At 55.8% G+C, this 25701-nt stretch overlaps 1 protein-coding gene across 1 annotated transcript; it reads right to left on the bottom strand.

Moving 5' to 3' along the window:
• Positions 1–10818: 10818 nt before the first annotated feature.
• On the bottom strand, positions 10819–25234 carry IQGAP3 (IQ motif containing GTPase activating protein 3). The gene is made up of 38 exons (XM_066338012.1): positions 25187–25234; positions 24453–24540; positions 23951–24107; positions 23576–23653; positions 23318–23394; positions 23112–23179; positions 22749–22862; positions 22174–22352; positions 21796–21883; positions 21381–21544; positions 21106–21193; positions 20797–20960; positions 20479–20639; positions 20107–20231; positions 19780–19943; positions 19500–19590; positions 19253–19420; positions 18994–19136; positions 18750–18920; positions 18361–18444; positions 17805–17876; positions 17159–17228; positions 16575–16783; positions 16221–16373; positions 15945–16108; positions 15554–15778; positions 15328–15468; positions 14775–14859; positions 14246–14478; positions 14025–14157; positions 13617–13719; positions 13302–13446; positions 13051–13138; positions 12570–12782; positions 12292–12458; positions 12045–12146; positions 11569–11677; positions 10819–11337 (listed from the first exon to the last, which is right to left on the bottom strand). Exons 1-38 carry the CDS (start codon positions 25209–25211, stop codon positions 11224–11226), a joined length of 4923 nt encoding a protein of 1640 aa, XP_066194109.1. The 5' UTR covers positions 25212–25234; the 3' UTR covers positions 10819–11223.
• Positions 25235–25701: the final 467 nt, after the last annotated feature.

The following is a 25701-nucleotide window of genomic DNA, read 5'->3' as shown; positions in this document are numbered from 1 at the left end:
CCCCGGGAGCAGGTCAGCAGCCCCATACACCTGGTTCTGCAGAAGTGCCCTGTGCGTGTGGCATCCACATTCACGGAGCTCATGCAGTGGGGACCAGCAGAGAGAGCGGTGGGTCAGGGGCCAACCTGGGAAGGCACAGCCCCACTGGGTGTGGAAGGAGGCTCTGTACCCTCTTGGAATGAGGCAGAGCAATGGGGTGAAGCCTGAAGGGCTGGGACAAAGGGAGTGGGGTGCAGGATAGGGAGCATCACTTCCCCAGCACAGGGTGTGGTGGCAGTCCTCTGCTCAGGATGACACAGCTGACATCAAAACCCAAGGGTGTGAGCACATGAAAAATGGGGTGGGGAAGGCAGATTCTGGGGCTGGGGATTTCTCTGCCTCCTCGAAAGGGGGGTCTGAGCATCCCAGAGCCATCTGCACAGAGGAGAGTAGCTGTGTTCTTCACTGACATGCCCAAGGTCCCCACAGCATCCTGTGGCTCCAGATGGGGTTTTCCCTGGCCCTTTCAAGATACATCTGGCCCAGACACCTTCTGATGGGGAAATGGGGGCTGGTATGGACCTCAAATAACCAACCCCTTTTTCAGCCCTGACAGAGTCACAACATAACGCAAAATACGTATTTGTAATATATATACTACTACTTACTTAATACAAATCTCCTACTATAGTGAGGTTTAATATGCTATATAGTATATTTTAATGTACTACATATATTTTTGTGTACACAAGATTTATATATATATATATATATATATATATATATATATACACGCATCAAAAACCTCCCCAAAACCAGCTCAAACCCATCTTCTTATCCAGGTTTTGAAGACAGCTTGGTGCTGGGCTGCTGGGAAGAGGTGTGACCTATGGGTGAGCACTGACACGTCACTCTGTGGGTCTTTTGCTGCCAAGGATGCTGTGCCCCCCAGCCTGATTCTTCGTATTGAGCTTTCATCAGCACACGTGAACGGTGCTGTACCGCAGCTCTTCCAGCTCTGCTGCCTGTCAGGGAAATGTCTAAATATTTCTATTTTCCCCAAATACATTTTTCATCAGAATTGGAAGGGGGGAAAAATTTTTAAAGCCATGAAAACACTGAAATCCACATTAGGGCTCGAATAAAAGCAGTGTGTGAGCATTGGGAGGAGGACACACCCATGGGCCCCAGGGGCTGATCTCCCTGCCTCTGGGGCTTTGTTGGGCTCTAGTGTTCTGTAAATCCCCGTTTCCATCCTGTGATGGGAGATGAAGCATATGGAGTCCCAGGGGGACAATTTACTGTGCTATCTCCTGAGCGTATCCACACCAGTCAAGGAACAGGGACCAAAGTGGAGCCTGGCTCTGCTTGTGTCCCAGATAACGCTGTCAAGCCACAGAAACCAGGCTCATCCCAGCAAGCTCAGGAGAGGCCAAAGGGTGAAGGAGATAGGTCAGAGCCGCCCTCCTGCTCGGAAAAGCAGGGCTGTGACACCCAGGAGGGACGAGTGTCCATGAGACCTTGCCTGGATGGCCTCAGCACTGTTCTCTGTCAGTCATCAGCAGCCACTGGGAGCTGTGGCAAAAAGCACTAAACCAAAAATGAAAATAAATAATTAAAAATCCCGTCAGAATCTAAAAACCCTCCATGACCTCCACAGGTGCTTGGTTTAACCTGGGTTGTTTTTTTTTCCCTGGAGCTGAGCATTGCCCTCGGCTGCTGCTCATGAGGTCGCTCACTCCCACTCCAGTCACCTACCAGCAGTGCTGCCACATTTCCTGGGGGGCTGCTGAGCCCCTGCCCGAGCTTGGCAAGACACCGCTTCCCTTTCCAAGGGGGTCATTTCCAGTGGCCAAACTATGACCTGGCTGCCAAACCACAGCTTCCCCTTCTCACAGTCCCAGAGTCAGCATCATGTGCCTCAGTGATGCTGCTCCCTCCTTCCACTGCCTTTGCTATGTGCAACGATGGAAGAAAGGAAAAGAAAATGGCAAAGAAGGAAAAAGGAGCCTGACCTCACTGAACCCTGCGACTTCAAGCCAGGGCCAGCCTCAGAGAGGAAAGGACCAGCAAAATCTGCTCCAGAAGCCGTCAAGGCTAATTAAAGAGCAAAAGAAGCCATTCCCAAAGGATTCAGCACTCTCCAGCTGCAGCTGCTGCTGACCCGTGGCACAACCTTGGGCTGCAGCTGACCACTGTCACCTCTCTCACAGTAGCTCAGCATCCCAAAACCTGGGGTAAAGCTCCCTGCGTGGTCACCTCCCTCCCCCTGGCTCAGTCAAGGACTGCTGGGTGCCCAAGGGCACATCCCAGGGCACATCCCAGGGCACATCCCAGGGGCTGTCTGTGCTCATCCCCGATCACACTCCCACCCTGCAGGTTCCTCTGTCCTTAAGTCAGTCACTCATGCAGAAAGACTGCTGGTTCTCAGCTTTGCCGGGCACGAAGGACTAATCCTGTTTTACAGATTAAGGAAGCATCCTGCCACGTGCTCAGTTGGAAATAATGCCAAAGTCCCTTCCCTGCTCCAACCCACAGCCATTTCAACTGCCAGCGTCCCTGTTTTATTCTTTCTTAGGTCTAATCCCCAGATTTTGGCCCTCCTGTTCCTCAGGGGCAGGGCTCAGTTTCTCCTACTCAGTCCCATGGAGAACCTACCCTCTCACTCCTCATTCCCTCTTTTCCAGCACCAGGCATCTTCTGCACACCCACCTCTGCTTCTTAATCCTCCTCATCCTCGTTTCTGTCTCTGCATCAGAAAGCCCTTATCAAGCTCCCTTGTCTAACTCAGGGGCAGAGATAACTCCCCATCTCCCACCCCAATCTCTTCCATAGTCTATTTTCTTCCTGCCCAGAGTTGATTTCCTTCACCTAATTGCCCAGAAAGCTCTTTTCCCTTCCTCTAATCAGTCTGGAGCAGACTTTCTCTAGATAATTGTGCCGAGACCTGATCACCCTTCTCATCTCCATCTCACTAACACTCCCATTTCTTCACTAAACTCATCTGCTGGAGCTGCATTCCTTGGTCTAATTATTTCAAGGCTTTGTTTAGTTACTTAATTGCTTATTCGTCTGGCACCCCGATCTGGAAACTCCCAGAGCATCTGAGACAAGGTGCAGAGCTGAGTTTTGCTGGTATAACTGCCTTCCCAGTGGATAAAATTGCTCCAGGTGTGTGGCAGTGTGAGCCCAGAGCAAAACCTGCTCAAAAAAAAAAAAAAAAAATCTGAAATTCACTTGCTCAGGTTTCCCAGAGAAGCTGTGGCTGCCCCATCTCTGTGAGTGTTCAAGGCCAGGTTGGTTGGGCCCTGGAGCAGCCTTGGATGGTGGAAGGTGTCCCTGCCCATGGCGGGGGCACTGGAAGTAGATGAACTATAAGGTTCCTTCCAAGCCAAACCATTCCATGATTCTGGGATTCTGTGAAATGCAGAACTTTCTGATTCTCTTGGTGGGAAGAGCAGCTAAGAAGCTGCGTGAGGCTCACAGCAGCTACAGCCAACAACAAACTCATCTTTAGGCCAGGTGTGAATTCACTCATGCTAAGGCCAAACTGAAATAGCCCACCAATCTCATCCCAGTGCCCCAGGTGCCCATGGCCCTTGGCTGCTCCAGCTGGGACTGTTTTCCCTCTTTCCACCCGAATTTCAGCTCCACCAACACCACATTCGAAGCTATTGGGGTTGTTTTGACTGGCCCCACTTCCCTATTCCCGTTATCACCCAGCCGCCTCCTTTTTCCCAGGATAATTGATCCACTGTTTTGTTTTCTTATCAAATTGCTCCCAGCCTCTGATGCTCCTTTAATCAATGCTTGGCCCTATCAATTCCAGGGACTGCTGGGAGACCTCCTCTTGCAGCCACCTCTGTGTCTAATCGCTTGGGGACTTTACCTAATTGGTGTAAAACCTGATTTCTTCCTCTAATCGCTCCGAGGCCCTGATTCACTTATCTAATCGCTCCAAAGCCCAGGCCTTGCACACCTCTCTGCAGAGTGCCAGCATATCCTTCTCCTTCGTAGGTTTTTTTCCTTCCCCCGCAGGTGGCCTGGCTCTCTTGACTCCCTAATCCCTCGGCTGCTTGATCTCTGACAAATCCAGCCAAAATTCGGCACCCTGGCTGGCTGCTCCCCTGATCCAGTGCCGTGAGGAGTGATCCCCGCACGGAGCCCTTTTCCCCATCTCGCACCCACCCCAGAATGCGGCTTTTCCTGCTCCTGCGCTCCGGGGGTCCCTCGGGAAGGGCGACGCGTATCCCCAGCACTCGGTCCCCTCAGGGTGTGGTGGCCACCCTGGTGACAAAGGCACAGCCCCTCAAGGGTCACACCTCCGCCAGAGGAATGTCCCCTCTCTGCCGGGACGGGGTGCACCGGCTCGACCAGTTCCCCCTCTGCTGCACCCACTGGGCTGGGCACAGGGAGGGGACAGCGAGGGGACAAGGAGAATGTCAGCCCTGCGTTTGGTTCCCGGCAGTGAGGGGGATCGGGGCGCCGGTGCCGTGGTGTGCGGTGACCCCGGGCCCGGCTCCGAAGGCCGCGGTGCGCCGCTCCGCCGAGGCCTCTCCTTCCTCCGGTGAGTCACGGCCGCTGATTCGAGCCAAACAAGTTGATAGGGGAAAACATTCACAAGCGCCAGCCTGGAAGGATCCCAAGGCTGAGGACGGGGTGGCAGGAGCAAAGGGGAGATTGATGTGTTTTTCCCAGTAGTTTCATGGAAAGTGAGTCCCGTGCCCCGGGTGGCTCATAGATGCCGCTCACCAGGCCCCGGAATGGTTGGGAGTGCCCAAACCCTGATGCTCTCCCTGCAGAGAAGGGCTAGAGCCCAGACCACCCCTGACCTCACGTCCATTGCTCTGGTCCTCTGGTTTCGGCCCCAGAGCTCGTTCCTTCCTCTGGGGCATCCGGCCTGAGCAAAAGCTTCCCTTTCCCGTGGCTGGCGGGGCCGCGGCCTCAGCCCACGCTGGCTCAGCAGCACAAGGTCGCTCCTGCCTTGGCAGCAGCTGCACAGGGTGACTCACGCTGGCTCCAGCTTCTGCTCAGCCCCGCGTGGAGAGGGTTTTGGGGCGGAAAGCACTGCCCTCCTCTCACTCCATCATCCTGGGATGTGGATTCAAGTCCCAGCTCCAACCTCTTATTTCTTCCATTTTTCCTTTGCTCCCAAGACCAGGCTGAAGCTGCACCCAGAGGTGCTGCAAAACCAGCGCTGAAGGCAAAGAAATGGGAATTTGGTCTCATCTGATGGCTACAGCAGGGATGACAGAGAGCTGGGGCCTGATTCTTGCTCTCTCCTTTTCAAAGAGGGAACAGCGCAGCAAATCTCTGCACTTTGGGATTTTCCAGACCCCCGTCAGTGTTAAAGTTGTGTTTCCCCCCACCCCAGCCAGCTCCAGGTGCCGTGAAAGCCACCCCCTGCTCCAAGGGTGGGAGGATGCAGTGGGAGGCAGGCAGACACCCAGCCCCTTCCTGGGTCCCTGCCCTCCGTGCAGGGCCAGGAGCACGTTCCCAGAACCCAGCAGTGGGAATTTGGTGTGTTTATTTGCAATCCAACAATGACCCCGGGACTGCAAGGAGAATGAGTCAGCTTCCAGCTCAGGGCAGGATTCCTCATCAGGCATCTAAGTTAAAAATCAACATTTGGAGATGCGGCAATTAAACAATTTCATTAAACTGGCACATCTGACTAGTGACAGGCTAAACCTTTCCACACTGGCACATTTCGTGCCAGGCTGGATGGGAAGCAGCAGAGCCCTCTAACCATTATCTTGCAGAAATCTCTACCCAAACCCCGGGTGGATGGTGGTGCCCACAGCCCCAAGGAGCTCAGCACTCCCATTGCAGCCCCCAAAGAGTTAATGCACATCTCTGGAGCTGCACAGAATGTTCCTGGCTCCCAGGGGCACAGCCTTCACCCACCCCCTGACTGTTCTGCCCTGGGGATGCCGCAGGGCACACAGGCTCTTTCTCTGACGGATGTCAGCTCACACAGCTCCCAGGGCTGCACGAGTGAGAGAGGGGCTCTGGGAGCATCACCATCCTCCCCGAGCTGCCCTTGGCCCTGTCCCCTCATCTGCCAGGCTCCTCTGCCCTGCTGTCCCCAGTCCCATGCTGTCCCTTGGGACCCTGGCTCCATTCTCCATGGGGAGCAGCCCCTTCTACCAGACCTACAGGAGACAGAGAGCAGCATGACCCTGCCCACATTAAGCCACGGCTCCATTACCAGAGGAATGGCTCTGTCCTCGACAGATGCCCCCAGAGCCCCACAGCATTGCCTGACCCTTGTAGCCTCTCTGGTGAGCACTGCAAGGTGGCAGCTGCCCCTGCATGACAGTATTGTTTCACTCTCTTTCCTTTAGACAAGAAGAGAGAGGATGAGCCCAGATACTTCTAGGCTCCTGGGGAACAGCAGGGCTGGCCACCGTCTCCATGGACCCTTCAGCCAGTCTTCCTTCACTCATCTCCAAGCCAGGTCCCTCTCAGAGGGCCCATGTGATGCGTAGCAAATGCCCACCCCAGGCTCCCACATGCCCACCCCACACCTCACCACAGGGAGGGCAGTGGCTGAGCTGTAACCCCATCAATCCGCTGCCTGAAGCCTCCCATCCCCAGTGGGGGCTGCCACCAGGTCAGCAGTTCGTCCCTACAGTGCAGAGCCCCGGCTCCTCACCACACTGCCCTGGTACCCACCATGCTACAGCCTGGCATGTCTTCCCTGGGTTGCCAAAGCAACCACAGAAACACAACAAACAGCAACAACACACAGCAGACAGTCGGCAAACATTCCCCTCTTATTTTCTCCCCAGTTGGGTTTGTGCTTTTTCCCCTCTCCCACAAGGAAGCTGCTGCCATCAGAAGGGAACAACAATATATAATTATTCTTCAGTGCAGCCTGCGCCATCCCAGCAGGAGCTGTGGTGCAGAGCCCCCGTCATTGCCGGGGAGGCTGCTGCTCCTGAGGAGGAGCCTGGCAGAGCTGAGCTGAACCCTGACTCTGCCACAGGCAGTTTGAACTGCTCACCTGCCTCCTCGGTGCTGCCAGCGAGGGCGTTGTGCTCAGTGACCGGGGCTGTGCTGAAGCCAGGTTGGCCAAGCAGGTGAATCCTCCTCCTGGGTAACGTGGAGCTTCCACGTACTGGTGGGATGTACCTGGAGGTACAGCCCAGCTTCTATCCAGTGTGTCTTTTGGGGCTGTCCAGGACTCAGGACCCTTTTGCACAGGGCAGGAAGCACCAGAGCATCTTCAGGACTGGAGCAGGAGCAAGCAGAGGACGTCAGCACATCCAGGTCTGCCTGTGGAGAGCAGCTGGGTGCAGGGACACCCCGGGGTTTGCCAAAGCAGCACCGCAGCCCGAGCCCCGCAGCCGTGGCACTGAGGGGGATTGGGGATTAGTGGGCACAGCCTGGGGCACAGGCTTTCGAAATGGGATTAGCAACTCTGTGGCACGTGACACTGGGGACAGTGGCTCTGCAGGAGCACTGCCTTCGAGCTGGCCTGCCCAGCAGCCAGCACCCAACACTCAGAACACAGCACCCAACACTCAGAACACAGCACCCAGCAATAGCATCAGCACCCAGCACCCAGAACCAGCACCAGCTCCCAACAGCTTCTCCACCAGGCCAGGCAGCCCTGAGCTGGTGGGAACAGCAGGACTTGCAGCAGCACCTTTCTGAGCCCACTTTAACCATTTTTCATCCCTTTTAGGTGTACAGATTCCCATGAGCAGCTGGAGTGGAACAGAGACAGTGAGCTCCCAGCTATGAACCTCCCAATGCTCCTTCATTCTATCTCAGCTCTCCCTCACAAAGCCTGGGAGATCCCAGTAGCCCCTTTTCCACCCTGGGCCAGGGCAGCAGCTCTAATGTGGGACACTTTTCTCCGTGGATTACACTTTCCTACATATGCTGAGTGCCACAGGCTGCAGCACTTACACCAAACCAGCCTGGTGAGATGTGAAATGCTGAATGCCTATCCTGTACCCTGGTGCCTTTTTTCTCTCCCTCTCACACATCTATACACATGCACATACTTATACACGTAGTTTTCTTAACCCTCCCTCACTATATATATATTTTTTTCTTTATTTTTTTCCAAAATCCACCTATCTGGGAGGTCATTTGTGCTCCTGGAGGCAATTATGGCAGTCAGTGAGGAGGGAGCAGGAGTAAAGCTTGTGCTGCTGAGGGGCTATATGGCACTTGGGGATGTGGCACCTTCAGCAGGAGCCACTGGCACAGCCAGCAGCACTGGGAATGCTGTACCCCAGCTGAGTGTGTAGGTGCAGAGGGGGAAGTCAGTGAAGGGGCTTAATGCAAGCATGATGATTCCCTGTGCCATGCAGGGAGTGCTGGTGGGCCAGAAACGGTGCCTGCGTGTTGGACAGGACGTAGTGGTGCTGGTCAAGGTGAAATAATACCTCCCTGTACCTAAAGAGTGACAGGTCAAGGGGGCACGGCTTCCCATGCTGCCAGAGGGCAGAGTTAGATGGGCTATTGGGAGGAATTTCTTCCCTGTGAGGGTGGTGAAGCCCTGGCACAGATTGCCCAGAAAACCTGGCATCCTTGGAAGTGTCCAAGGCCAGGTTGAACAGGGCTTAGAGCAAGCTGGCATAGTGGAAGTTGTCCCTGCCCATGGCAGGGGGTGGGACTGGATGGGCTTTAAGGTCTGTTCCAAGCAAACCATTGTAGGATTCTCTGCTATGAAATGTGAACCCTAGGCGGGGGCAAATTTCTCCTTTTATCCCCCTTCCCAAATAACACCTCTCAGGATGGTTTTAGGGACAGGTTGGGGCAGGACCTGCTTTTCCTCGCCAGTCGCTTTCGCTGTCCCAGCCTGGGCAGCATCCCAGGGGCACTCCGGGAGAAAAGGCTGAGGAGAGGCTGCGCTGCAAGCTCCTGTTATCTGCAAGCTTCTGCCTTGCTTTGTCCACATCGGGACGCGCTGGGATTGCCGTGGTGGATCCATCCTTGGAGCTGGGGCCAACGCTGAGCCTTTGCAGCCAGCAGCGGAGCCCGCGGCCGGGCTGGTGTCGGGCGGCCGCGGCCATCCATCCGAGCGCTTCTCCCCAGCTTGCGATGACATCTAGTGGAGCTGTCTTGGGAGGAGCTCGGCGAGCCTGCACCGGGCCTCCACAGCACTTCCAGCGCTGTTTTCCCCTCCGACCTCCCCTGCAAAACGCGTGGGCAGAAGGCAAGAAGTGGCACTCTATTTCTGAGTCATGGCTGGCCACAGCGCAACTTCCCGGGAGCCAAAAAAGAAGCACCTTTTCCACAGCAACACCGAGTCCCCTCCAGCCCATGCTGCAACTGTGCTTAGTAAATAGTTAGGATTATTATTATTATTATTAGGTGGGGTTCTTTACCTCAGGCTTCCCCTCCATCCCCAAAGCACCCCCAAAAAAGTGGTTTCAGCGTGCCAAATGCTGCTGGTGCAAAGCCAATGACTGCTTGGCTGCTGGGGGAGGTGGCTGGCAGCAACAAACCACACTGAGCCACAGCAAGAGACATGCTGGATCCTCCTCTAAAGGCAAGGAAAGGAAAAAAAATAAACAAATATGGTAACCAGAAGCTAAAAACCCGAATGTGGTAATGGGTAATGTGGAGCAGCAACTTCCCAGGATCCTGTCCCTGCAGATGGCGCAGCCTCCAACAGGTTAATGGAAACCCGGTCCTATTTTAAACACAGAAAAGTGCTGCAGCTTGATCCCACTTCATTCCTGTAGAGATATAATCATAGTCTTTAGGAGACGTAATCATAGTATTTATTTAAGAATTAAGTGCGTCTGAAAGTGACCTAAATTCCCTGTGCAAGAGCTGAGTTGGTGCCTCAGCACCTGATGGGGCACTGCTGCAAGGGAGCCAGTCCCTGGTGTCCCTGGCCAGAAACCATGGGGGCACCTTGTTTTGGGAACAGGGGGATGTAGGAACGGCACCACCCTCAAAGACCCTGGTAAGCAAGGGGAGAGGCAGGTGAGGAGCACAGGGAAATGATCATCCAGAGAAATTCTACATTTTCTGATACATCTTTATTTAGAGTCAACAAGCAGAGGCAGCACAGCAGGAATCCAGCATGGATGGAGATAGAATAAGCACAGTTTGAGGCATTTATATGAGAGGAGGGAAAGAAAAAACACATAAAGCCCTCAGAAACAAACATCCCTTTCCAAAGACAAGACAGAGCCTGAGATGCCAATAGACCAGGTACCACTGAGCTGCCTCAAGGTCCCACAGCGGTTACTGAGCAGCAAGGGAGATTCCTGCTCCAGTCCCCCAAAATACTTCCTTTGCAGAGCAGGTTTGGGACCAACTGCTCCCGTGCCTGAAGGAGATGAGGTAGGAAGAGGTTAGGACTACAGCAGCTTCCTTCCCATTCCATGGAAGGGGCTGGAGAAGGAGCTCACATGGAGAGAAAGTGCTTTAAATGCCACCATGGCCAAACTCAGTCATGGTCCCACACTTGAAAACCGATTAAGCACCAGAGCAAATCAAGAGGGGACAGAGACACCACCATCCCTACTGAGATGGTGCTATGGGTTGTTCCACAGTAGATGCCAGGCAGCAATATGGTCCAGAAATGTGGTCCCTGCTCCAGTCCCTCAAAGCATCCATGGGACAGCAGTGAGCCTCTCTCTTGTGTCGCACAGCCTGGCTGAAGAGCAGTGAATTTCATCTTTAAAATCAAAATTCTTCTACTGCACCTCAATGTACTAGAGAAGAGCTCACAGGTGTCTTCACAATCAGTTTTTGCCTCTCTGTTCTTCCCTCTCCCTACCCCTCCATATAAAGACTTATTTGGACATTTCCCCAGCCTTAGCATGAAGAAAAAAATACATACATACACATAGATAGATATAGATATATTAGAATACCTTTATTGCATCAGTAAAACCTGTGTAGTGTCCAGAAATACAGTGTCCTTGGGCAGCTGGCTGTTGGCAACATAGACATTAAACAGCCAAAATACCCAGATAAAATAGATTTTAAAAGCAACACATGCTGCAAAAGCTTTAGCAGCTGCATCCTCCTGCAAGGAGGTCAGGCACTGGTTTAGTGCCAAGCTCGGGGTGCCCAGGGCTGGGGCTGAGCCCTGTGCTCCCCAGTCAGGCACCTCTGGCTGCAAATGCTCAAGCACATTGCATTCATTCAGGAAAGCTCCATGGCCAGGAGCAGTTTCCCTGCTCTGCCACCACTAACCCTGAAGTCTCTTTGGCAGGTTTACATTGCCCCCCTTCCCAAGTAGCCCCACCCCTGACCCTGTTACTTCTTGAAGAACTTCTTGTTGAGGAGGAAAATGAGCAGGTTGACATTCACCTTGGCCTTTTTGAACATCTTCATGACTGCTATACCCTCGTACTGCAGCTGCAGCAGATCCTGTGGGAGAGAGGACCGTCACTGCCACCAGTGCTGTGCCCAGCCCAGGGACAGAGAGCTGGGTTTGTGTGGGAGATGCACAGCGAGGCTGCCCCCAGCAGCTCAGGGCAGAGGTCCACATGAACTCCAAGTCCCCACAAGAGCTGCAGGTGTGAGGACACCACCCTGCCCCCAATACCCCAGCTGCCCCCATCTCTCTGACCCCCAGCACATGCAGGACAGGCTCCACACCTGGTAGTGCAGCTGGAAGTGCTCCATGTCGATCCCCATGAATTTGGCTTTCACCTGGAACGTGCCTGATTCCTCAGAGGGGATGATGTCGAAAATCACATTCCTGAACCTGAGAACACAGAGCTACTTGCTACTGAAAGGAGCTTCACAGCTTTAACACAACCAAGGACCAGGTCACCCACTCAGTGCACCTCCTCAGCACAGCAGCCAGACCCACAGCCCAAACTCCACTGCAAATCTCCACTTTCCTGCATTCTCCTACACAAAACAACTTGCCCCATGTGGCAGGACAACAGTGACCCATGTGCATCCTCCTCCTCGGTTATTTTCCTCTACCTGCCCAAGTTTTCATTGAATCTGGAATATGCTGAGTCAGAAGGGACCCACAAGGATGACTGAGTGCATTAAGTCCAGCTTCTGGCCCTGCACTGAATAACCCCAAACAAGAGCTCCTCCCCTGGAGCAGGGTTACGCACTGGCTGGGCGGCAGGTCCTGGATCTCCAGCAGCACCCCCTTCTCCCACAGCTGGGCTGCTGTGTAGTGCAGTGATGGCAGCTTCTTGCTCTTCCCACTGACCCTGGAAGAGAAGGGGCCACATGCTAAGAGCTCATCTCCAGCCATCCATGACAGCTTGGATTCCCAGGACTCACAACAACCAGAGAGCAATGAAAACAAGTAATGCTTTTTAAAAAAAATTAATGATTTTTGGTAAGGAACTGCACCTGTTGCTGGCTGCTAGGTTGTCAAGGCAGGTCTTGATGTACTGGTTGTAATAATCAATTTGCTCCTCATAAAAGAGAGTCTTAGCATCGAGGCCCTCCAGGGTCTGCCTCAGCTTCAGAAGCTCCCTGCGGCGCTGCTGCCGGTGACGCCGCTGGTTCCGGATGTCCTGGAGGAAACAGCAGCACCAGAAAGCCAATGTAAGTCATTATGAGCTTTACCAGAGCAGGACCTCCGGGGGGTTTAGAGGTGATCCTCAGCTTAGTGTCCCCCAGCACACCTTGGCCAGCTCATCAATGAGCTCCCTGTACTCGTTGGCAGAGTCCACCAGCCCCAGGCTCTCCAAGCGCCGCAGGTTGTGGATGACTTTGCGCTTCTTCTCCTCCATAGAGAGCTGGCTGTTGGCAGCCAGGGAGTGCTGGCGCCTCAGCTGGGCAGAGGCCTGGGCATCCCGCAGCGCTCGCCGCCGCGTGAGGTGCTCATGGGCAGCTTCCTAGGGATGAGAAGGGGTGAGCCTGGATCACAGCTGGAATGGGATACACAACCACACTCCTTCACCTACACTTTTATGTGGGTGTCTCCTGACCCAGAACACCTGGCCCAGTGGTTTTTCTGAAAACCAGCATCCAGTCACTGCTGGATCACAAGACCAATGGCCAAACTTTTGAGAGGATCAGGGCAGCTTTTTGCTGAGAACTTTTTTTGCTGTTTGCCCACGAAGTTTTTCAGTTCATCCCCAGCAGCAGCCTCACACATCCTACCTCATGCTCTGAGGCTGGTGTCCACAGGATTTCTGGGAGAGAATCTCCTGGCTGGGACTGAATCAAATCCACCAGCATCTGCTTGGTGCTAGAGACCAGAGAGAGAGGTCAGGCATGTGCTCCAGACCATCACCCTCCACAAAATATTCGGTTGCCTCCCAAACGTTTCTTGCCTACCTTGAGCATCCCAGCCCCCAGTACCTTTCCAACACCTCCAGTACCCTCCTGATGCCCACAGAGTTTATCCTTACCTCAGCAGCAGGCTCCTCGTGTCACTCTCTTCGCTGCTGGCCACTGGCACCAGCTTGTTGGTGAGAGTGAGGGAAATCTCTGTTCTGCTGAGTTGGGAGAGCACCTGCTCAGCACCACTGTCTCCCAGGCTGGCAACACTTTCTCCTGCAAGGGCAGAGAGAGCCCTGATAGCTGTGTTGGGCTTAAGAGGGCTGGTTTCCCATGCCCAAAGCAATCCATCTCAAGCTTTGTGCAAGGAAATAAGTGTGCCCTTGTGTGCCCACGTCCACCCTCCTCCCATGAGGGTAGGTGGTGGGCCCCAGAGTTCAACCTACCAACCAGGGACTGAACTGTAGGAAGCTCATCAAGATCCTGCAGGAGCTCGTGCAGGGGGTCACCGTGGTGTGGTGCGATGGAGTCTTGGTGCTCAAGCAGGAGCTGGACAGTGCAAGGGATGAGTCAGTGGCAAAGGAGGATGCAAAGGGAGAGTGAGGGAGGGCCAGCCAGGAGTGATACAACACCCTTCGCACCCGAGGGGGGATGGAGAAGATACGAGGTTTGCAAGAAGACAAACCCGCAGAATCTAGGTTATTTCCTTGCTTAGAAGAAAAAAAAAAAAAAAAAAAAAAAAAAAGGACCAGGAGTGGGATACAGAGGAAGGGGAGGAAATGCAGCAGAAAGTCCAGGAGGTGAGAGCAGAGGAAACAGAGCTTGCCATGAGTTATATGCTTATATGCCCTGACCTTGTGTGTGTTGATGAGCTCCCCCACAGTGATGTAGATGACTGGTTTGGCCACTGCCACCATCTCTGAGTACTCATCCATGTTAAATCTCTCTTCAGGCTCAGGGACACAACAGGCAGCAGAGATGAACCTCCTGCAGGGAGCAACCCCTTTGGTCAGCCCCAAATCCCTGCCACCAGCCCCTAGCCACCCACTCACCCCATCGCCGTCCTGGGGCCCACCTGAACTTGTTGTGGGTGTTCTCCAGGTACTGGTTCAGCCCACAGAGATGGGCACTCTCCCCCTCGAAGGCCTTGCAGGCAGCGGCGTGCTGCAGCACCTTGGCAATGGACCCCAAGCTGCGGCGCTGGTCAGGGTGCAGGGCTGCCCCAGCCGACACGTCCACGATGGCAAAGCCATCAGGGGCCACGATCGCCGGGTTCATGAAGCGGTAATAGAGCAGGTTGCCCACGATCTAGGGCATGAGACAGGCTGAGGATTGGGGAGCAGATGGGTTGGGGCCCAAGGAGGTGATAGCTCAGCAGGGAAGGATGTTTCCTCCTTGCACTGCATGGTAGAACCCTCCTGGAAGAGGGGGCAGTGCAGGGGAAAGCCCACTCTTGGCATTTCCTTAGTGGCTCAAGGAAAATGCTGACTCGGAGGTGTTTTTAAGTCAAGAAGACCTGACTTTTTGTGGAAGGATATTGGCCCTTCATGTACAGACACAGCTGAACCCCACCAAACTGTGCAGGTGCCCCAGCCCCACTGTACCTTATCGACCTCCTCTGCCGGCGCCTGGGGGAATTTCTCAGCCAAGGACATCCTCAGGATTTTGGCCATGTAGCGCATCCCATAGCTGAGGAGAGACAGGGAGAGGACCATCAGCATGTGGGTCCACCCTGATGACCCAGTCCCACTACCCATCATCCAAGAAGCAGCAAGCCCCTAGCCCTGGTGTGATGAAGAAGCCCACAGGTAGGATTGGCAGCTACAGCACCTCTCAGCTCCCTTCCGGCCCTGCTGCCAGCCCAGGCATCTCTGGAGGAGGCCTTCATCCTCTGAGATGACCACAAAGCTCATATTCTTCCTAGCAGACATCTTAATGTCAGCAGTAAACTGCCCAGAAATGGAGCAGAAAAACGAGCCAGCCCATGGGGCACTGCTGATATTTGGGGTTCCCCTTGCTGACAGTGCACTCAGTCCTGCAGCAGCAAAGGGGCCAGGAAGCCGCCCATAAGCCAACCTCCTTTCTAAGGCCTTGCTGGAGACACCTTAGAGCAAACAGCACTCCTGGGGTGTGCACAGAAACCATCGGGATACGTACGGGATCTTGTCAACAGAAGAAGTGATGGCAGAGACAAACTTGTCCGTTATTGCCAGGAGATTGCGGATAGAAATGTCCAGCCGCCTTTGGACCTCGGGGTGGCTGAGAGCCTGCTCAGGGCTGACCTCATAAGGGAGCTTGCTGTGAAGGGAAGACAAGATCCCCATCACCATCCCAATGTCCATCACCCTGTGGCCAAGCCAAGCCTTCTTACCCAGGGTCTGACCTTCTGTGACCACTCTGCGACTCAGTCTGATTGATCCACGCCTTGTAGATGTCCACAGGGTCCATGCGGATGCTGAGGGTCTTGTCCTGCAGGACCTCCTGCACTGGGCCAGCCAGGATGTGCCGCAGGGCGTTCTGCCCACGCACGTTGCGGTAGAAGCTGACCACCAGCCGGATCACCGTGGCATTGCCCATCAGGATGTCATGAACATGATCCACCTTGGACCTGGAGACAGAGATGGGGCAGATGGGATGAGGGCGGGGAGGGACCGGTGTGTGTGTGTGCTCTCCAAGTAGGAGGCAGCAGACAGAAGAGGTAACAGCATCCAAGCTGATGCAGTTCAGCTTTTCCCTGGGCCTGTCCCCACACCAGGACACCCATGGACATCCACCTGATCTCCTCCTGCAGTGCCACTTTGAAGAGCTGGAGCAGCAGATAAGCCTCCCGTGGGTTGGACGCGTAATTGTAAAGAGTAAAGATCACCGACTCCATGAACTTGGTGGACTTGTTCTGGGGCATCTGGAAGATCAGCCTGGCCAGGTACACTGGCTGTGTCTGCAGGGAGGAAGGACACCAAGCTAGCCCAAGTGTTGCAGGGTAGCCAGGGGCCAGGTAACTGCACTGTCCCCACCGCTGTGGAGGACACAGCAGAGCGCCCCAGCCCCACCTGCAGCAGGTAGAAGAGATGCTGATAGGCCTCCAGCTTCTGCCGCTTCTCCTTGCTGAGCGACTTGAGCCCCTTCTGCTTGTCCATGGACATCATCTCTGAGAGCTGCTCCCTGTTCTTCTTGGTCAGCTTCTTGCAGTGGGAGACCACCTCCTGTGGCCACATAGGCAGGGAGAGAAGCACTGGGGTCTGCCTAAGGCTCTGGCATTCTGACCAGAGCCAGAGGCACCCCAGTGCTCCCCAACCCCTCCCCGACCCCTCCAGCTGCTTAAAAAATGAAGCAAAAACACGTCCAAGCTGTGATGCCACTGAGGCCAGGACAGCATGAGGCTACCAAGTCCTCCCCCACTCTACCTGGAGCGTGATCCTGTTCTTCACCAGCAGCCCAATCTTGATGTCCATGAGGTCCAGGTCGCTCTCCAGCTGCTGGCTGGCACGGATCCTCTTTACCACCTCCTCCTGCAGCCGCAGCACCTCTGACTCCTCCCAGAAGTCGTGCTGGCTCTGCTCCAGCAGGTGGATGAAGCGCCGGACAATGCCCAAGGGTGGACTCTTGGTGTGGACTGTGGCAATGCACAGTAACATCATGAATATTTGCAGGCGGATGGAGGGGCCACACTCACCACAGACTCTCAGATCTCCAGCATTCCCCCAAAATGCATCCTCCTCCCCAAAAAGGATCTTCTTGCAGCACCAGGACATGAGACAGCACACGGCCACACCGTGCAACAGCCTCCAGGAAGCTTTGGGGGCAGAATGGCAGCCCCAGGGCTGATGACTAAGGACCACCAAGGTTCTGTCACTACTGACCTTGCCAAAGGACCATCAGTGGCCTGCTCTCAACTGCTTCACCACTATCCAGGGCCAGCAAGGGAAGAGGCCGTGTACCCTTCCCCATTAGCCATCACACTTCAGAGAAGCAATGAGCAGGCACTTACCCAGCATCCTATAATCCCCACGGGCCTTGTTCGCTCGCACAAAGGCCTGGATTTTAATTACAGCTTTAATCTGCCAAGACAAACAAGGGGGTGGGAGATGTTTTTCCATGGTGTCCCTAACATACACGGGGCGTGAAGGAAAACTGGACAAGCACATTGCTGCCTGGTCCCAGGAATATAACTGCCAGGAATATATTAAGGCCTGGGATGAAGGTCTCTACAACATAGGAGAGATTTTTGGGATTCTACCCTTCTCAGTGGTCATTTCCCTCCACTCACTGTATATCAGAAGCTGCAGCAAATCCCAGGGTGCAACTTCACTTCCTGGAACTGACACTCCTTTTTTCCCCCAAAAAAATTTCCTTCCCTCTTAATGAGCATCTTGAAGTCATTGTTGGTTTTTGACAGAACTGGAGTGGTTTTTCTCTCCTCACACTTTACAAAACATGAGAGTTTGGCTTCCACATCCACCAGGTACTTCAGGTACTTATTACTTCCTATCTGCCCCACTGCCAGGATGAATCAGTTCTTCCAGCTGCACTGTGAGCACTCAGGGATGGGGATCCAACTGTGTGCTCTGGATCATCCCCCTACATCCCCACCAACATGATCCCAGGAGTCATTTGACTCCCATCCCATCACTTACATTCTGCCTGAAGTAGCGCAGCCTCTCCTGGTACTTCCTCTGTGCCAGCCACATCCTCACAGCTGCCTGGATCTGGGATAGATGTTCAAACATTTGGATTCTGGAAGGACTTGCTTGACCAAAGGGAATGGGTAGAGGGGAAAAATCATGAGGACTACTAGGGGAGGTTTAGGTTGGATATTAAGGAAAATTTCTTCATGGAAGGGGCAGTCAGGCATTGGCACAGGCTGCTCAGCAAAGCGAGGGCTTCAGCATCCCAGGAGGGTTTAGACACCCACAGGGATGTGGCACCTGGGCACATGGTTAGTGGTGGCCTTGGCAGTGCTGGGGGACAGTTGGACTCAGTGATCTTCAGTGGCTTTTCCAGCCTCAGTGAGCCCATGGTAACAATTCTATACTATGATTTTTTTCTCCTCTGTCCATTAACACACTGCGCTGGCCCAGCTGCCACAATCCCCCCCTGGCTCCTCTGCACTGGAGTAGATGCCACCCTTGCAAGCTGAACAAGCAGCGACAATGCCCAACATGGGAACAAAGGCTAAAGAATCTTCCAAACCTTGATTGCAGCCTCTGTGCTGGATTTCAAGTAGTGCAGCCTCTCCAGGTAAGCTCTGCGCTGCCTGTACCCCCTCCAACAAGCCTGGACACAAGAAGACATCAGGCAGAGAGACCTATGTGAGGTCACTGTGACTCCATTGGTTTTTCAGGGAGCACATGAGGAAAGAGAATAACACAGCATGGGGAAAGAGGAAACCAGCACCTAAAGCAGCTACTGTGAGATAAACAAGCACCACACTACTCTCTGCAGCACCTCAGGGGTCCTGGCAGTAAAACTACAGAGCAGCAAGCACTGGCACTCCCTGGACCTGCCAGAAGGTGCTGTGAGCAGCTGCCTTTGGTTTGTGTTGCTGCGTTCAGATGAGGGACAGATTCTGGCTGCATCACCTGGATCCTGATGGCAGCTGGCCTCTGCTCCTGCAGAATGTGCCGCCGTGCCACAAAGCGCTGGCGAACGAGGAAGCCGCGGAGCCGCGCCTGGAGCCTCACCACCAAGGCAACGTTGGCTGCCCACAGGCACTCCCGGTCGTGTGCCAGCGTCACTCGGGTGATGACCGACTGCAAGGACATGAGGCACCAGCTTAGCCCCAGTGATGCCATTGGTACCCATGCAGCCCCATCCTGCCCGTACTTGGATTTCGTCTCGGCTCAGATGTGTGGTGTTGAAGCTGCCATTGCGTGGGCACTGCCAGCTGCCTTCCAAGGTCTGCAGGTTCAGGTAGAACTCGGCACCATCCCGCAGCCTGTGCTGGATCCAGGATGGCTTCATGCTCTCTGCATGCCAGGATGGATGGGAGCTGCTGGAGAGTGCTGCTGCCCCTGAACACCCTGGCCAGGGGTGCACCCCAGGCTCCCAGGATGGGGAAGGTTTTGCAGCCCCAGAGTTTTACCTGTTGGTCTCTTGGTGGCCATCAGAGCTGCCAGCTGCTCCTGGTAGGCATCAGCACAGGTATTCACCACTCCATGCAGGGCCACGTCAGGGTTGCATAGCACCCTCAGCGTCTGTGACGCCTTCCCTTCCTTGATGGCCTGGTTGATGGCAGCTATGCCCAGAGCCACTGCGGGAGCAGAGGGACTCACATCAGCCCCTTCTTGTCCCCTGACCTCCAGCAGTACCCACATGGGGAGAGCACTCACTGCTCCTGGCTGCCACTGCGTCCTGGTTGGCCTGGCAGACCCCATCCCGGATCTCTTCCCACCAAAGAACAGCTCCATCATCCTCTGTGGCCTGTGAGATGGGAGAGATGGGGTCCATTGAGCCAGTCAGCCCCCTCTGAGCACCTCCTGCTTTGCAGATGCTGCAATGCTCGGGTGGGGGGGTTACTTCACAGTCTTGTGACCAAGGCAGGGTACCCTGCATCCGAGGGAATACCATGCTGCCGTGGAGGTACTCCACAGCTGATGACCTCCACCCCACCTGGATTTTCTGCCTCCGTGCCCTGGACAGGACACTGTGGTAGCGCGGGGCAGTTGGAAGGGCAATGTCGGGCAGGGTGGGCTCCAGTAGCAGCAATGCCGCCAGTGTCTTTTCAGGGTCCGCCTGCAGCAGTGCCTCGTTGACCAGCCAGACCGCATGGGCTCCTGTGTGGGAAGGAAGGGACATGCCTTTCAACCCAATGCTCCAGGCACCCAAAAGAGTCAGAGCCCAGGGTGCTGTGAGATTCTCCAATGCGTCATCAGGGCTGGAATCCCAGTCCAACCTCTCTCCCAGGATATCTACAGACCCCCGGCATGCAGAACTCACGGTCGTTTTCATCCTGCACTGATGAATTGGTGCTGTTGATGCTGTCCTGAATGTCATTCCAGCTCAGGAACTCAGCTCCTGCTTTCCTCAACTGGCCTTTCAGCTGCAACAAGTCATCAAAATACCTGCAGGAGAGACACAGAGCAATGACTTGGAACATTCCAAGAAGGGCTCAGTGGATTCCAAAGAGGGCTTGGTGCATTCCAGGCAGGAGTGCACCTGCCAGAGCCAGCTGCTTCTCTCTTCAGAGGGAAGAGGCAAGGCACAGGACAGGGAGGCTGCTGGAACTAGCCCACAAAAAGCCCAGGCCCCCTGACCAGCCCTTTCCACAAGATTTCTTCCCACTGACCCCCAACAGAGAGCCCAACTCACCGCTGTGCATTTGCATCTTCAACTCCTGAGAGGCCCAGGGCAGGGCTGATGAGGCTGCTCCAGAGCCTGTTGGGGTTCCTGGCATCCAGGGCTTGGTTAACCAGTGCCACAGCTGAGAGCATCTCCACAGCCACAAACAACTCCTCCTGTGCCAACTCACCCTGCACGGTGCAGGCAGACACACTGAACCCCCATAACCTCCTCCTCCAGTACCAGCTTCCCTGGGGAAGCAGCAGCAGAGGAAGCACCCCAGTCCTAGCAGAGGGACCAACCCACCCAGCGTCAAGGACCCATGGCCCATCCCTGGAGGCCTCTCACCCGCAGGTGCTGGCACTGCAGCATGGCCAGCTGGTGCTGGTACAGGGGGGCAGCAGAGGCATACACATCAGGCAGCTGGGCTGCAGGGTCCATCAGCGCTTCCAAGGTTTCTGCTGGCATCCCTCGGCGCACAGCAGCGTTGATCCGGCCGACAGCCTGCAGCACTGAGGGACAGACACAGGGGCTGGCACAGTGGGGCTGCAGGAGACAGCTGTGCCCTGTCTCAGGGCCAGGCTGCCAGCAGGCCCACCAGCTCCTGGGATGCACTGGGCAGCAGAAATTGCAACAAGTGTTTGCCCAAGCACTCACTGGCTCGCTTTGTCTCAACCCTCTGGTTCGCTGTGAGGATCCCTGCCTGCACCTCCTCCTGCTCCAGCAGCTCTAGGAAGCCCAGTTCCTGCAACAGGCAGAGAGGGGTGTCAGGTCTCACAGCTCATCCATGCTTGTGCTGTCAGAGCAGACATGCTCAGACCCCTGGCAGAAAGCTGCCAACTCCCCACCCCACGGGACCTCCCTCTTCCTGGGGACCATGGGCTGCCTCCCAGTACAAGCACTCTGCACTGCAGGCTCCTGCCAGCCCCTACCAGTGCCTTCTCCTCCCGGTTTGTGCTGAGCTGCTCCAAGTAGAGCTCGATGTTGTCGTGCTGGAGGCAGCACAGGGCCAGGGTGGGGTCCTGTAGTGCGCGGTGCAGCGCCAGCACATCCTGTCTCTCCAGGGCATTGTCCACCTCTTCCAGAGCCCCACGCACTACAAGAAGCCAGTTCACCCCAGGGGTGAGCAGAAAAATCATCCCACAGCTCCAGGGAGCCAAGGCAACTATAGCTAAAGCCTGCAGACTCATCATTTTAATTTCTCCTTGGAAGTGCACACCCAGTCCTTCTTCCCATTAGGCTGGCCTGAACAGACTCCTTCTGCTATGCCCACCACTCTCCCCACACCCTGGGCTATCCGCTAGAGGTTCTGGAGAACCCCCAGAGGGAAGGCCCAGCTTTACTCACCATTCACTTTGTTGACGTTCCCTTGGATTTCAGCCTGGGTCAGACACCAGTCGTAGACATCCTCTCCTTCGGGGATCACCTGCAGGTACTGGACAGGGACTCCCTAGCCTGAGCTTTCTGCCCAAGCACACCCCACCATGCGCAGTGCAGATGCCTGGGTTCATTTCCCAACCCCAAGCCCTGCATGAACCAGCCCCCAAAGAGGAATCATCTCCCCCATCTTCTGCTCAGCACAAGGGCTCCCTGGCCATGTTTCAGCCAGCAAGCACCATATGGTCTCTGGTGAAGGGACCCCTCCAGCTGGAAGCACGCACTTGCCCATCAGCAAAGGGATTGCTCCTCTCCCAGCCACCCCAGAGCACCCTATGCCCTCCTCACCCTGTTTCTGGCATTGCTGCCTTTCTCCAGCTTGGCCTGGCGCAGCACCTCCTGGTAGGCATCTGCCAGCTCCTTGCGCAGTGCCACCAGCATCGCGTGGGGGTTTTGGAGGGCCTCCATCGTCTGGGCCACCACCCCCCGATCCACCGCTTCGTTGATGGCCAACACCGCAGCATGGACTGGAGGTGAGGCAGGGAGGAGGTGAGTGAGAAAGGAAAAGGAGAGACAAGATGGACCATCTGCTTTATTCCCACATGCAGTGGGAGAAGGCATTTCATGGGTGATGGCGGGAACCCGCCCTGTTCAACAGGCAAGCTGCAGTCTCCAGCACCCAGGAAGTCTGTGTCTCACAGCAAGCCCAGGGAATGCAGAACTCCAGCTGCTGCTGGCTAGGAAAGGGCTGTGCCTGCACCTGCAGCCTTGTGCTGGGCTGAAAGAGAACTACCAGGTGCCTCCCACTGCATCCAAGACCACCCCCTCCCAGTTTGCTGGCCCCAGATTTGGCATTCAAGGGGTGAGCCAAGATCCTGCTACAGGCTGAAACCCAGCCCTGCTCCCCACTAGGCACCCATCACCTGCTGCTTCATCCACTGAGAGCTCACTGGCCAAAATGCCACCAATCTTGCTGAAGACAGGCAGCTGCAGCCCATACTTCTCCAGCTCCTGCTTCATGTTGTTGATCTCTTCCTCTGGAGCAGAGCAGAGGCAGCACTGCTCAGCACCAGCCCAGTGCTGGAGCAGGGGCAGCCAGCAGAGTCCCCCACTCCCCTGCCAGACCAAGAAAGGTGCAGAAAACCCCCACACTGGGGTGAGCATCCCTGAGGCAGCTTTGGCAAAATACATCCAAGACTTTCCCCTCCTGCCACGACACCCCAGAGCATTTGTGGCAAACCCCCCTCGGCAACTCCCAGCCCAGGTCTCCGTGCAAGGCGCCATACCTGTGAAGTTCACTTTCCCATACAAGTCCTGGATCGGAGGAGCCAGCCCTAGCTTGAAGAGGTAGAAGCTGAAATACAAACCCACACCATGACATCACTTGCTTCTCTCTCCTGACGCTTCTGTGTCACGTGAAGCTGACAGGTGACACCACCAAAGGGCTCATGAGCATGAACACATTCCGTGATAGCCAGGCCAGGGCACTCACCTGAGTGCATGGATGCAGTAGACCACCCGGGGCATGTTCTTCTTGTCATAGATGTCAGTGGTCTCTGGGTGGAAGATCTGCCAGGAAGACAAGAGACACCTCAGGTGGCAATGGCCTTGAGACAGTCCCCAGGCTGGCTGGTGCCAAAGAGTGGGGGACAAAGATGAAGCCCCCCTGCCACACCAGCATCCCCCCCAGTACTGCCACAAGGCAGAGGCCAGTGTTTCCTTGGCTGGGGAAGCAGAGGGGAGATGTTACCGAGGGAAGCCCCACGTGGCTCATGGCATCGCGCCAGTGATTGATGTTATCCGTGTGCCGAAAGTGAAGCCCAGCTGCCTGGAAGAGAGAAGCTGAGGTCAGGCTGAACTTGCTGCCTCACCTGCTGCCATCCCTGGGGTCCCCCTTGTCCCCAGACCAAGCCAGCCAAGGCAGGAAGTTCAAAGACAGAAGCAATGCCTGTGACACCCAGGGGCAGCACAGCTCAGGGACCCCATTGCAGCCACCTGCTACAAAACCATCCCTCAGTGACTGCTGTCAGCAAGTCCCTTCTCACACTGCACTCACCAGCAAGGGAAAGGTTTGGGGGTACACCCTAAGGAGTACTACACCTTCCCTCTGGTGCCACAGCCTTACCTTGTACCGTGTCTGTTCAGGGTCGTAGATCTTCTTCAGTGGGACAATGGCAGGGGCAAAACAGTGCCCCAGCTTGGCCAGGAGAACCCCATTGCGCAGGGTCTCCTCCAGCTCCGTGGGTGGGGGCAGCCTCTCGCCCAAACAGGCCTCCATCCAGCTGGGAGGGCAGAGACAGGGTACATCACAGGCCCCCAGCACCCCACCCAGCAGAAAAGCACCCAAAGGACATCCCCCCACAACCCCATTCCAATAAATCCTCCCTGGCAGGGGAACTCAGCCCTCAGGCTTTTACTGCTGGGTGGTTTTCAGTTTGGGTGTAGGGCTGAGTGTCCCCCCACAAAAAACCCAAACCCCCAACCAGCTATGAAGAGACACAAAGTCCCAGGATCCAGGCAGCATTCTGCAGCATTACAGCCACTCCCCACCCATTCCCTGTCTCTCCCCTTAACACCCCTTTTCCCCCCAAATCGGAGCTCAGGGATCTCCTCAAGTGCAGCCCCACCGCTTGGCTTCCTCCAGGTGACACAGGTACTGGTAGGCAACATTCTGCCTCCTCTGTTCGTCCATCTCGTCTGCAGTCGGGCGCTCACCTGAGCAGAAAGGAGACCTCCCATCAGAGCCCCCTGCTCAGGGAGGGTTTTTGAAGCCCCCGTGGCCACTGAAACTAAGATTTGAGAAAGGAAGCCAGGCTTTGGGTGCAGTAGCCTCCCACAGCCCTCATGGGAGTGGCCACCAGCGTCACAATGCCACCAGCCAGGCCCTTCTGGCAGTGGGAGGAAAGTTTCCAATTTCCCTTTTTCCCAAATAACGGCTATCAGAGCTGGAACTGGAGTGGAGGAAGGCGCAGAGCAACCACCCGAGGAAGAGGTGGGGAACACAACTACAAGTTTGGGGTCCTTTGACACTGCTGGAGGCACCCACGACTTCTCCGAGGCACCCGGCAGTCCCCCAACAAACCATTCCTCAAAATATGTCCTCCCAGTGTCTCCCCAGGGGTCTGGCACCTTGCCACCGCCATCCCTCTACCCACATGCAGACCTGCCCGTTCCCCTCAACCCCCTGTCCCCCCAGCCTTACCTGTCCTCTCGCATTCCCCTGCGCTCCAGGTCGGTCTGTTCCCCTGTCCCCCCGCACGCCCAGACCCATTTGTCCCCCTCTCACCCTGTGCACCCCGGACTGCCCGCTCCCGTTACCCTCCCGCTCCCACCCTTCGGGCAGCCCGCTCCGGTCACTCACAGCGCCCCAGCCCCGCTCCCTCCATGGCCGCGGAGGCTCCGGCGGCTCCGCCCGCGGTTTGAATCTCCCGCCGCCCACGTGGCTCCGCGCGGGGACTGCTGGGCGGGCACCGGGCACGGGATACCGGGATACCGGGCACGGGACACAGGATACCGGACACCGGGGCTCCGGACACCGGGATACTGGGACACCGGGACACCGGGGCTCCGCGCGGGGACTGCTGGGCGGGCACCGGGATACCGGGATACCGGCATACCGGACACGGGACACAGGATACCGGACACGGGACACCGGATACCGGGCACCGGGGCTCCGGACACCGGGATACAGGGACACCGGGGCTCCGCGCGGGGACTGCTGGGCGGGCACCGGGCACGGGATACCGGACACGGGGCACCGGATACCGGGATACCGGGATACCGGGGCTCCGGACACCGGGCACGGGACACCGGACACGGGATACCGGACACGGGACACCGGACACCGGGCACGGGATACCGGACACGGGACACCGG

The sequence above is a fragment of the Sylvia atricapilla genome, chromosome 30 (assembly GCF_009819655.1).
Source record: "Sylvia atricapilla isolate bSylAtr1 chromosome 30, bSylAtr1.pri, whole genome shotgun sequence".
NCBI classification, from domain to species: domain Eukaryota; kingdom Metazoa; phylum Chordata; class Aves; order Passeriformes; family Sylviidae; genus Sylvia; species Sylvia atricapilla.
Note: the sequence above shows the minus strand (reverse complement) of the source record. Positions and strands in the feature narration are given on the sequence as shown.

Coding starts and splice junctions, on each gene's coding strand:
- IQGAP3 (XM_066338012.1), bottom strand. CDS start 25,211: ATGGAGGGAGCGGGGCTGGGGCGCT. Junction 19,421..19,499: donor CGCAGTGGCAGCCAGGAGCA/GTGAGTGCTCTC, acceptor CTGCTCCCGCAG/TGGCTCTGGGCATAGCTGCC. Junction 11,338..11,568: donor ACTTCCAGCTGCACTACCAG/GTGTGGAGCCTG, acceptor TCTCTCCCACAG/GATCTGCTGCAGCTGCAGTA.